Source organism: Grammomys surdaster, unplaced genomic scaffold, assembly GCF_004785775.1.
Source record: "Grammomys surdaster isolate TR1022 unplaced genomic scaffold, NIH_TR_1.0 137, whole genome shotgun sequence".
NCBI classification, from domain to species: domain Eukaryota; kingdom Metazoa; phylum Chordata; class Mammalia; order Rodentia; family Muridae; genus Grammomys; species Grammomys surdaster.
This window is the reverse complement of record NW_021604595.1, coordinates 15936922-15950308: the sequence shown is the minus strand read 5'-3', so window position 1 is coordinate 15950308 and position 13387 is coordinate 15936922. Positions and strand designations below refer to the sequence as shown.

The 13387-nt window shown below is 41.8% G+C and overlaps 1 protein-coding gene across 5 annotated transcripts in view; it reads right to left on the bottom strand.

Moving 5' to 3' along the window:
• LOC114617572 (serpin B6) overlaps window positions 1-13387 on the bottom strand; it is a 109846-nt gene that overhangs the window by 18471 nt on the left and 77988 nt on the right. For 4 of the 5 annotated variants that reach the window (XM_028763159.1, XM_028763161.1, XM_028763158.1 and 1 more), the window contains 2 exons: window positions 11939-12094; window positions 11116-11641 (listed from right to left, as the gene is read on the bottom strand). In XM_028763159.1, coding sequence (XP_028618992.1) covers window positions 11237-11641; window positions 11939-12094 — 561 coding nt within the window. In that variant the 3' untranslated portion in view covers window positions 11116-11236. Of the gene's footprint in view, window positions 1-11115; window positions 11642-11938; window positions 12095-13387 lie in introns of those variants that run through there. The other variant, XM_028763162.1, reaches the window with a different exon arrangement.

The window sequence follows — 13387 nt, the reverse complement described above, 5'->3', positions numbered from 1 at the left end:
GAACCTCCCTGATCATCTTGATGTTCATCTCGAAAAATCCCCTTGAATACCCATTTGGATCCCACACAAAGGGGATAAATCTAAAATGTCACCCTGGGTGTTCTAGAAGGGAAGTGGAGGTGATATGAGATGAATATGTCACTGTTCATCCTTGATAAAAGTGTCTGAGTATTTAAATGAAGGCAAAACTTCCATTTTCAATGCCTGGCTGTCTTTTTTTATTTATTTTATGCATATGAGTACACTGTCACTGTCTTCAGATACACCAGAAGAGGGCATCAGATCCCATTACAGATGGTTGTGAGCCACCATGTGGATGCTGGGAATTGAATTCTGGAAGAGCAGTCAGTGCTCTTAACCACTGAACCACCTCTCCAGCCCCCATTCCTATCTGTCTTAACACATTTTTTTGTTTGTTTTGGTTATCACTGAATATTTCAGTCCACATATTTTATAAAGAGTAGAGGTTTAACTTGTGATTTTAGAGGCTGAGAGGCCAAAGGCTGAGGGACTGCATCTTAATGAAAATCTTTTTGCTGTTGGAGATTATCTGTAGAGTCCTGTTGAGGTGCATGTCTTGACACTATGAAAGGAAAATACATACAAGTAACAAGGGCAATTGGGCTCCATAATAGACTCACTCAAGATAGCCCATTGCTAATCAATCTATTAGTCCATAAATGCATTAGCCGAGTTATAGCAAAGCTCTCATGGCCTAATCATTCCACAAAGACCCCCCACCTTCTGATACCTCACATGAGGGATTGGCTTCAGCATGAGTCGCACTGGGGACTCTCAAAGCACACCACTCTAGCCTCTTATGAGGAAGGCTCTGTTTGCTGAGCTCACAGAGAAAGCAATTGGGCACAACAGGACTCTAATGTCAAGCTATCACTGCAGCATTCCTCAGATTTCCCCTCCAAACACACACCGCTTTCCCTCCTGTTTTCCAAGGCCATCAGCCTGTCTCAAAACAACTAAGACCTTCACAAGGACAGAGCTTCTTTCCAGCCTGTACACTATATAACTTCATAGGTAGGCAAAGACCTTTAGAACAATTACAATCTTGTTCTTCAGAAAGTTTATATGTGAGTATCCGTTTCAATAACTTTATTATATAGCTGGCTAGTATTGGAAGATGGTGTCAATGGCTTGCCAGATGTGGTATAATTGTTTCATTTGTTCTACAGACTTATTCTACTTATGGAACCATCCAGGAGTTACTTTGAAAGAGAAATCGAGAAGATAGTCTCTGGCCTCAGTACAGATGTGCAAGCAGATGAAATATGTTGTGGTACGTGCACTACCAATGCTGACTACATAGGCAAGAACAAGTAGAAGCAGGAACAATAGGTTTGCCTTTGGGAATATGGACTAAAAGGGTGTCAGAGTCCTTAACACCAGAACTGAGAACTGAAGACTGGGGATGAGCTCAGTAATGGCACACAGGAGGGAATATGCCAACTGTGCAGGCTGGGAAACATGGAAGTGTGCGTATACCTCAGAAAATCCATAGCTCATAACGTATCATTAAATAAGAGGCAAATTAGCTTAGATACCAGACTATTTTACATTCATGACATCATGCCGGTGGGTTTACAGACTTCTGAACATGTAGCGACATCCTCAGAATTAAGATAGAAAAGCTTGCTTCATAGCAGTGTGGAAGCATGGCAGGAGTGGGAACCAGGCAGGGGAATCAATGCTGCCAATTTTTTTAGATAAAAAGCAGTAACAGGAATGAGACAGGTGATTACAGAAGAGGACAGGCAGTACTAGGTGCACTCCCTTGATCTCAGCACTAGGAAAGAAGAGGCAGGAAGATCTCTGCAAGTTCAAGAACAGCCTGGTCTAAATAGAATGCTCCAGGCCAGACAAAGATACAGAGTGAGACACTCTATCTAAATAAATAAAATTAATAAAACACAAAAGAGGATGCCCTTGCAGCTAGTTAGATAAGGAGGGAGGAAGCAGACATGACCCAGATGGATGACTTGGCCCAATAGGCTAGTGACTGTGACAACAAGCAAGATGGGAAATTAGAGGAATTTAAGAAAACATGGTTTGGTTTTGTGTGTGTGTGTGTGTGTGTGTGTGTATGTGTGTGTGTGTGTGTGTGTGATATGTATGGGTGAAGGTATATGGCAGCCTACCTGTGGAGATTGAAAGCTAGTTTTGTGTAAGTTAATTTAGTTCCACCTTTATATGGGCTTAAGGAACAAACTCATGTCTGTAGGCTTGACTGACAAGCATTTACCCACTTAGCCATATCACAGCATATCTGAGTAAATGTATTCACTTTTTCCCCTCTGTGGTGCTGGGGACTGAACCAGCATCTCCTGAATGTTAGGCAAGCACTCTGAGCTACACCCCTAGCCCTGGTTTTTCCTTTTATTTTGAGACAGTGTCTCAGTAGGTAGCCAGGCAGGCGTTATATTTTGTCTGTAGCCCAGGATAGACTCAATTTCCTTTATTCTCCCATATTGCTAGGATAACAAGCCTGTGACACCAGGCCCAGAACGAATTTCAGTTTTGACATGGAAAGACTAAAGTTCCATGGGAAGTTCAAAAGAGGTCTAGGAACCAAGTGTCAATGTGATGTCAAATCATACAGCTTGAAGTCTTGGTGAGGTTTCCCAGGGAGAGTAAGAATTCCCAGGAATACCAGTACACAAAGGAGAACAGGGAGGAAAGAGCCAGCAGCTGACTAGGAGAGGCCAAATGTGCCTGAAAGGCTAAGGAATGAGTTATCAAGGAAAAATAAAAGGGGATAATTCTAAATAAGGACCTGGGTGGTTTGGGGCCATGAAAAGCTCCCTGTTGAACAAAAGTGGGTGGCAAGAGTTGAACGGAATAGTCTTGGACTAGAAGAGGATGGGGAGGGTAGTTAGGTCTTCTTGGAGGAGAGTGAGGAGGCAGGGGTGTGATTTGGATTTTACTGGAGGGATGATTGTCAGGGAAGTTCGGTCAGATGTTGAGGCTCTATGAACAGGCTGGAAGCACCAGTGTTGAGAACAGAGTGAGGCTGGTGAGGACTGGCCTACAGACCTATGACCTTAAGAATTCAGTCATCCCCAGTAGCAGGTGCTGGAGGGATAGGCAAGGCACTTGAGAATATTCAACATAGGTTGGGTCAGAAAAGACAGTGCCACTCCTTGACACACCTCCTTGTTCGGTTAAGGGCAGAGTAAGTTGAGTCACCAAGATGACCTCACTAGCAGGCAGGGAAGGGCTGAACCAGATGGAGGGATAGCATTGTCAAACCAGTGGAGGCAAAGTGCACTCAACAGTGGCCTGCCACTATGGAACCCTAGGCTTCCTAAGTCTTACTGGCATCTGTCTAGAGGTACAGAACTCGGGGAACAGTTCAGGCCCTCAGTTGCTGCCTACTCCCAGTGTTCATTCCTTCCAGGGAGCAGGCACAGCATCCACCATGGCAGGGAGGGCCTCGGCTGGAAGGGCATTCCCAACCTAGAACTCCTTATCACCAGGCCTCATAGCTAAGCCTTGGGTAGAAGCTCTCACACACCAGTTGGCCAAGACCAGGAAGCCTGAGACACAGGATTTCTGGGTCATTAGCCTCCTTCAGAGTGAAGGAATAGAGCTTTGGCTCAATGAGCCTGGGCTTGAGCCTGGGGCACAGCAGGGCTGGGGCCAGGTGATAAGGTTGGAGGTTAGAGTCTCAGAAAAGCTGAGACCAAACAGGACAGGGCTGTAAGGACACAGGCAGGGACTAGAATGCAAGCTAAGGGGCTGAAGCTATGCATCTGTGAGAGAAGATGGTCCTTAGTTAAACTACCCATGTCCTTGGGCAATGTAAGAGGGGTGAGAAGAAGGCTGGGTTTAAAAAAAAAAAAGTTGAAGCCTATCATATCAGAGATAACCAATCTGCTAGTTCTTTGCTCAAATTCTTTATTTCCTCCCATCCCTAGAGGGATGTAGCATTATCCACTCATTCTGTATCCATGAGAGAGTACCTAACAGTACACAAAGCCAAGGCTCCTAGCATCACTTCCTCAGCACTAGAGCAGAACCTTATCTGAGGCATGTGGGAGAAAAGTCAGCCTTTAGAGGCTCAAAACTCTATGGCTTGCGCTTAGGGAGAGGGGACTTGTTGGTCCAATCACCCCAAGTCAGGCTACTTGGGTGCTGACATTCACTGTGTCTGTGGCCCAGCAGGTGGGGTACCTAACCCCATCACATCTTATCTGCTGGTGCTCCTGATGACACTCAGATCATTTCCAAGAGCCCTTGAGTTCTGCCAAAGTTTTCACTGGCAGGCACAAGCCATAGTAACTGGCTTTTGACTAGTCTGTACTGACAGGCTAGCTTTCTGCTGTCACTTCATTGTACTTGAGCCCTTTACTTGACCTTAAGATATTTTTATAGACATTTATAAATAAGACAAACAAGCCTGGGAATGAATCTCAGTGGATAGAGGATTTGTTTCCACAAAATAGGCCCCGGATTTGATCCCCAGCAATGCATAAAACCTGATAGGATGGTGAGCTTTAATTTCCAACTTGATACAATTGACAGTTACCTGGGAAGAGACTCTCAATAAGACATTGTCTACATTAGGTCGACCTGTGGCTATGTCTGTTGGGGGATGTCTTAATTAATTAATTAATGTGAGCAGACCCCGCCCACTGAGGGCAGCACCATTCTCTAGGCAAGGATTCCTGATCTATGTGGGAATGAAGAAATTGCCTGAGAACAAACAAGATGGCAGGAAAGGTATAAAATTATTTACCCAATCAGAACTAATAAGAGGTTTAATAAAGAATGTGTATCACAGGCAAAACAAACACAGAAAGAAAATTCTCAGAGAGACTCTCCCTCCTGAGATGAAAGGGTACCATTTTATATCAGAGGGGAGGTTGTTCAATCTTAGGTCATGGACCATTTGTGTGATGTCATAGCTGAATAAACAGGAAATGTGCATCTCATTATTCTGATAAGTAATCTATTTACAGGGGTCATTAGGGGATCCTATAATGCATTCGGTAACATGAGTTACAGTATCAGACTTACGATAAATCAGGCACTGTTGTTGAAGCAGGGAGGGGGTGGAGGTGGGAGGGTACTTCCATTTTGAGCCATTTTGTCTCTAGTTTTCCCCTGACAGATCAGGAAGGACAAGTCATTGACACAAGATCAATGTCTTTCTACTGAGACTGCTTCAGAGCTGAAAAGGGATGCTGGGGGCCTGACTGGCACTGCTGGTCTGTCATACGAGGGTAAGAGCTTAAGGCATTAAAAGTTTGAGTTCCATTTTGGAGAGGAGGAAGGAACGGTTAATACAGACAGCACTGTGATATGGTTTCAGGGCCATGAGGCAGGCACCGATGCTGATGGTAATGGATGATATTCCTAACACCATTGCCATTTGGAATTTAATGATCTGTAATCTGGAAGATACCAATCTAATTAAAAGATTAAGAAATCAAAGAAAACCCATGCCAGAGAGTAGATCCAGACCAGACAGTGACCAGGAGAGCCACCCCCTTGTGCCCTCCCAGAGATATCAGCCTTGTATCTTCCCATAGGAATGGGTTTTCTGAGAAATGCTGTTTGAAGATTGTCTTTACAAATCTAACTTCCACCCAACCTGTAACCAGGTGACTAATGAGCTCTGTGATCATTTCTAACTACTTAATTTATTCTACTTACACACTACATCCAACCTGTTCAGAACTAACCAACCTCTGCGATAAACATTGTAATCAATCTTACTATATTTTGGATTTCCAAAGTAATTAATTAACTCCGACAATCTCAGATAAGCCATTATCAGCACTAAATCTTGACAGATATGTACCCTCTCTGCTATTAGATTCTACATTCCTATTATTAACCCTGAGTTATTACTTATGATGTTCAATCTGAGTTGGTCTTAATTCCAATTGGCCAGCCCTCACGACCATTTTTAAGAGTCTTATCCCATGGTATCTTCTCCTCTCTCCACCTTCCTCTCTCACCTCTTGATCCTCTCAGACCCCAAGCTCGGGAACCCTAATCCCCACCTATATCTCTTCTGCCCAGCTACTGGCATCTTTTATTTGACCTTAAGTTATAAAGCAAGGAGTAAGATCACACTGTATTCGACTTCTCTTGTTCTTGGGAGCAACCTGGTCTTGGGGGCCAGTACTTACCATTACAATATATATCAAAAGATCAAACCTCAACAGCAGTTTATGTTGTTACTGGTTGATTGACAGGAACAAAGTATGCTATTCCAGATGCTGGTGCTTTTAGTATGTCAAAGGCACCATAGTTTTGAAGTTTTATGGGGCAAAAGAATCAACATGGTCCTGAAAAGCCTCAAGAAACATTGAGATGTGGTTTATGAAAGAGCCTCAGGAGATAGAAATTAGGCCCACATGCCAGAGTCATGGTCTCTTCTTTTTAAATTTAACTTTATGTGTATGTGTGTGGATGTTTTGCCTGTATGTATGCCTATGTACCACACATATATATCCCTGTGAAGCACCTGTATGTATGCCTATGAACAACATGTATGTATGCCTGTGCACCACATGTATCTATACCTGGGTTCTACATGTACATATGCCTGTGTACCACATGCTGCCTGATGCCTGCAGAGGTCAAAGAAGGCACTGGATTCCCTGAGTCCTCCAAAAGAGCTGTCAGTGTTCTTAACTACCAAACCTGTCAGCAGACCCAGGCTCTCTTACAGCTTTCTGATGGAGGAGGTTTCAGAGTAGGAGTCTGCTGCCAGGCTCTCTGATTCTCCAGAAAAAGACAGAAAAGTTGTGGGGAGTAGAATATGTGTATGCCAATACCCCCTCTGATGTATACTCATTTCTTAAGTGAGGCATCATATACCTGGAACTCTGACAGGTAGAGGTAAACAGGCATTGTTTTGTGGTCTGATTAGCAGTCTGGTCTGGAGTCTAATGTTACATTCCTAGACTTTTTGTTCCTGTCAAAAACAAATAAAAGAATAATTTCACAGGGAAAAAAGAGATATAGGAGACCCAAAGAACAATAGGTATGGGATGAATCTAGCTTCTTCTCAGCTAGAATTGGACAGCCACAGCTTAAGGTTGGGCCTTATGATCAGCATTGAGCAATGTCTAGTACCTGCTGGTCTCTGGGTCAGAAGCTTGTGTTTACACTAGTGCATCAAGAGGTTTAGCTTTGTTTTTTGTTGTTGGTCATTCTGTAAGATGAAATCACAAAGCAGCTTTAATTTGCACTTTCCTGATAGCAAAGAATGTAACATTTTTTAAAATGTTTATCAGCCTTTTGCATTTACTCTTTGAGAACTGTTTAATTCCTTCTCTTAATTTCCCAAATTTTAATTATTGGCTTTCTTCATATCTAGGGGTTATTTTTCATTCTTCATATATTCTAGATCCTAACACTCTGTCAGATGTGCAACTGGTAACCATTTTTCTATTCTGTAAGTTGCCATTTTACTTGAATTAAGGTATCCTTTGCTGAACATTGGTTTTGGGGGAGAAAGGGGATAAAAACCTTTTAGCAGTTGTTTCCCTAATTTTCTTCTTGGCATGTTTGTATATAGAAGGCAACTTTCATGTGTTAATTTTGTATCCTGCTATTTTGATAAAAGTGCTTAATGTCTGTAGTTTTCTTATGGTGTCTTTAAGATCTCTTATACATAGAATCATTGTATATTCAAATAAGGAGACTTAAGTTTCTTCCTTTCCTGCTTGTATCCCTTTTATCTCATCCACTTGTCTTACGTTCTAGCCAAGACTTAAAGCATAATATTGAACAGGAATGGAGAGAGTGGCCATCCTTGTCTCATCTCTTATGCTAATAGAAATACTTTGTTTTTCCCCCATTTAGGATAATGTTGCCTTTGGCCTTGTTGTATATTGCTTTTATTATATTGAGATATGCCCCCCATATCCCTAGATTCTTCATAACTTGTATCCTGAAGGGAAGACACTGGGTATTGTTGAAAACCTTTGCTACATCTATGAGATGGTTATGTGGCCTGTGTCCTTTAGTGCATTTATGTGGTAGATTATTGTTTTAGGTATGTTGAAGCTCCCTGTATCTCTGGGATGAAGCCCAGTGATCATGATGGATGAGCTTTGTGATGTGCTCTTAGATTTGCTTAGCAAGTGTCTTATTGTGATTTATTATGTCTATGTTCATCAGGGAGGTTGGACTATAATCAATTTCTTTCTGTATTTTTTTTTCTTTCTTCCTTTTGGTCTGGTTTTGGTCTCAGGATAATATTGGTCTTATACAGAGAATTTAGAAATGTTCCTTCCTTTTCAATTTCGGAGAACAGTCTGAGAAGCATAGGTGGCACATTTCTCCAAGGAATCCACCTGGGTTCGCTTTAGCGGGGGACTTTAGTTACTGTTACTGTCTCATCGTTTGTATGTATTTACATTATGCACTTCACCTTCAGTGAACTTTGGTAGGTAATATAAATCTAGAAATTCACTTATTTCTTTTAGATTTTCCAGTTTGGTAGGGTACACATTTTTTTTAAGTATGTCCTCAGGATTTTGAGTTTCCTCACTATCTACAGTGATATCTCCCTTATATCTTTAATTGTATTGATGTAGATCTTCTCATCCCCCCCACACACAATTGGCTAATAGTTTGTCAGTCTTGTTAATTTTTTCAAAGAACCCACTGTTTCCTTGATTCTTTGTATTATGTTTGTTTCTATTTCATTGCTTTTAGCCGTGAGCGAGATTATCTCTTCCCATGCTCTTTAGAGTTGTTTGTTCTTTTTTTCCCCAAGGATCAGATGCATTGTTGTTAATTTGACATCTCTCAAAATTTTGATGTAGGTACTTAATGCTGTAATGAACTACTTCTACTTAGGACTGTCTTGTGTCCCATAGGTTTGGACAGGTTGTATTTTCATTGTCATTCAATTCTAGGAATTATTAATCTCCTTATTGATCTCTTTCTTGACCCAACTGGCATTCAGGTGTGTTGTTGAGTCTACAAAGGTATGTGTGCTTTTTGGTTTGTATTGGTAGCCAGGTTTATTCAACTGTGGTCAGACAGAATGGAAGATGCTATTTCAATTTTTCTAAATTTGTTGAAACTCGCTGTTTCCTAATGTCATAGATTATGGAGAAATTTCCATGAGATGCTGAGAAATGTGATTTCTTTAGTATTTGCATGGAATATTCTGTCAATGTGTACTAGGTACATTTAATTTGTGTCATTCAACTCCAGTTAACTCCAGATGGTTCTGATACTTGATCATTCCATCTCTACTTCCCAAGTGCTGGAATCATTCATCTGTACCATCATGCTCAGCTTTTCCAGTCACAGGTATTTTTGCTATAGCAACAGGACATGACAAATGGTGAGCATCAAAAGCCTTCCTCACCCTTTCTTCATATCAACTCCTAAATGACCAACTATATTGTCACCACAGCAGCGTCGGTGAAGTCTGAAGGGATCATGGCTGCTGCAAAACTGCACATAGGTCATGGAAAGTTTTTCCTGCCATCCCTTAGAATTCTAAGGTGACTCTTTCACAAAGACCCTGAACCCTTTAATTTCTTCCCTTCCTTGTAAACGCTTCTGTTGTATTTCCAGCAAGTTCCCAGCATGGCTGCAGAAACTTGTCACCTTTTATTTGTAATACTTGTCACTAAATTGAAAGTCACCTGGTGTTTATGTGAATTATCAGAGGCCAGTTTTGACATCATAGGCAGTTAGAGGTGTGGCCACAGTGTCTGGGGTCAATGCTAATAGCAGCTGACATCCTCCAATTCTCCAGCTGACAGCAGAGGGAAATTTACAGAGTCAGCACCACTGATGGAACAAAACTTAATTATCTAGGGCTGGCGAGAATGCCTAGCAAGAAACTCTGAACTCTTCCAACTCTTACATGGCTGGTAAGAAAGAAAAGGACAGAGAGGTCATATTCTGGCCAGGCCTGACCAGTTTCACAAGTTCATCAATTTCACAAATGTATATACATACTTATATACACACATATAAACCTACATACATATGTATGTACATACATATGGACAGGCAGGCATATATACATTTGGTGGATGCAACAGAGTCCCAACAGTGTCCCCTCTCAACCTTTTTATATCTTTAGAAAAAAGTTCTTTATAAAATTATCTTGTAGATAAAATTTTATACAAAAGGGAAGAGAAGGATAATGTCAAGAGTAAGTTCAAAGCAGTGTTTTCATTCTATAAGCTCATTGTAAGTTCAAAGAAAAGTTTCACATGGCCTTGCTTTATCATAGTCTGGATCTGTAGCTTTATCCTTAGCCTGATATAGAGTGAATATTTTTCCTTGAATGCAAATTTGTTCCAAGCCTATTTTTCTTCTTCTTAGTGCAATTTTTAAAGGTTCATTGTATTCCTTACTTACTATTCTATGAGGAGAGTGCACATTCTATTCTTGATTCTAACTTTATTACATCTTTCTGGAAAAACAACTAAAACCAACTCCTTAAACTTTCTTCCTAAAATTATTTGAATTCTATAGTCATTAATTCATATAAACATCATCAATTCATGAAAGTTCATCTTCATGTTCATCTTCAGGGAATTTGCCCAAAAGAGTGGGCTAATGCCCAGGAGTCGCTGGGCTATGTAATAGTGCCAGGAGAGGCGTATGAGCAGTGAGAAGCAATCCTGAGACAAAGTTTCTGGGGCTGTGCCTCTCCAGAGCACACCCATTGCAGCCATGCAAAACAGTGGGTCATCTCCAGAAAACTCACTTCCTTGTCATAGCCTTTCCTAGATGGCCTCTGTCAGTGACTGACCTCATGTTTCCAACCCCTGGGAGAAAGTGGTCAGTAAGTATCTAAAGAGGTTTATGTGTTATACCATATGACAGGGGAAACAGAGATATAGGGAAAGATGCTTTCCCTACTGCCCATTACTTGAAGCTTCAACTCACTGGCTTTTTTTTTTTTCACTTAATTTAAGTGGGAAGAGATCCTCATGCTACCAAGGAAAAAGACAGAAGCACACATGGCTGCCTGTGTTGGCATCCATAGGGTCATGCAGCAGGGATGACCTCTGTAGCCAGCAATACCATAAACCCACAGGAGTTGTAAATCCAGACACTAGAAAAAGCCCTCCTGTGAGGCAGACAGACACTCAGTTCTGAAGGTGGGGTGAAATAAAGCCCTTTATTTCATAACTCTCATTGCACTTATGGATAAGGTCACTTAGGTCACAGGCAAACAGTGGAGAGTGGGTAAAAGACTGACAGGAACACCCTTTCCTCAGGGAGAGGAGAACCGGCCACAGAACAGAATCCCATTGGTCTTAACATGCTGAATGAAGAAAAGGAAGGGGCGGTCGGCACAGAAGCGGGGGGTGAACCTCATGCACCTCATCATCATAATGCCAGCTGTGGCAGCTGCAGCCTCTGTGCCCTCCTCATTCACCTCCACAAAGGCCTTATGTACCACCTTAGACAGAAACAGGCCTTGCTTGGAGGATATTCCAGAAAAGTCTGCCCTGCCCCCGTCAAAGGCATCGGTCATGCCCAACTTGCTGAGGACATCCTTCATGTCATAGTTCTCCTCCAGTTTAAACTTTGGGAGAAATACTTCTACCTCTTCTTCGTCCATCTTGTCCAGATTTGTCCACTCTATAAATTTCTCATAAGTTATTTCCTTTTCCACCTAGAAAAGAGAACATTTGAACAATGCTGTCCTCACAGCAGGTAACTGAAACAACAGAAAGGCTCTACAGTGGCCAGGGAAGTGTGGCTGGAACTTATTTTGGTAGCTGGGAGGGGACAGTGAGCAGCTCGTCGGTGAGTATTTACTAAGCATGCTCTAGCTCCTGGATTCCACCACAGCCACACAAGAATGAAAGATGAAAAACACGATCCTGGGAGCCTAGGAGAGCTTCCCCAGCAGAAACCCAAACACTACTCTTTTTCTAGCACAGCTCCACCAAGGCCCCATGATCCTTACTGTTTTCAGCTCAACGTGTTCATCTGGAAGCATGATGATCATGTTCAGCTCATTGCCAACATAGGGAAGCAACAGAATCTTGGTGAATATCTCTCCAATATAGGTCATCTTAAAGGTAGACTTCTTAAACATCATTTGCACAGGTTTCTTCTCATCCTGTAAGGGATAAATATTAAGTTGAAAGGAGACACAAGTGACACATTGGGCAAATTCAACCAAAGGAGCCAGGCATTGAAACTAGGAATACTTGCTTTGTTAAATTGTATTTTATATGTATGAGTGTTTGCCCTGCATGTATACACATGTACCACATGACTATGGGCATTTAGTGTCTGTATATTTCAGAAGAGGGTATCAAATCCCCTGGAACTGGAGGTATGAATGGTTATGAGACACAAGTGGATATTAGATTTTGACTCTAGTCCTCTTCAAGAACAATATGTGTTTTTAACTGCTGAGCTATCTCTCCAGCCTCGAGAGCATATTCTTGAATTGACTTCTAGAATACTTCATCAGCCTCTCAAACACAGGTTGAGACCTTGCATGACTCCTAAGGCCTGTTTCTCAAGGCTTTGTCCTCAATATGCAAGTTTGGGAGGAGATAGAATCTTGTTTGTTTGAGATAGAGTCTCATTCTGTAGCCCTAGTTGATCTAGAACTTGCTACAGAGACCAGGCTGGCCTTTAACACAGAGAATTACCTTTCTCTGCCTCCTGAATGTTAGTATTAAAGGTGTTTGCCATCATGCATGACATAGTGGTGGAAACTCTAATAGGTGAGGCTTAGAGGGAGTAATTTATATCATTGAGATGTGCACTTGAACAGAACTGAGGAATCTGGGGATTTTTTTGTTATGTTTTGTTTTTTGTTTTTTGTTTTTCAAGACAAGGTTTCTCTGTGTAGCCCGGGCTGTCCTGGAACTCACTCTGTAGACCAGGCTGGCCTCGAACTCAGAAATCCGCCTGCCTCTGCCTCCCAAGTGCTGGGATTAAAGGCGTGCGCCACCACTGTCCAGCTGGGGATTTTTCCTGTCTTTCACTTCCTGGTCTTGGAACGAATCATTTTGCTTCAATGCCTGCTACCAGTATTCCATTCCATTTGAGGGTTTGGGACCCTCAAAACAGGGCCCAAACCAATGGATCCATCTCAAGATAGATTTAAACCCCTAATACTGAGTCAAATAAACCCTTTCTATTATTAAATTGGGTATCTTCACATTTTAATGACAGAAAGCTGACTGACCCAGGTGTCAACCACCTGTGATGTCCTGAGCCAACAATGCTGTTCTATTGGGAGTCTCATTTATTCTCATGACTTTGAACATAATCCTCATATTCACTGTTCTAGCCTGAACTTCTCCTTGAACAATGGAATAATTATTTTATAGACTATTGACTCCTGCACTTTGATATTCTTTTTTATAGCTGCTCTACCTACAAGTCTTACTCA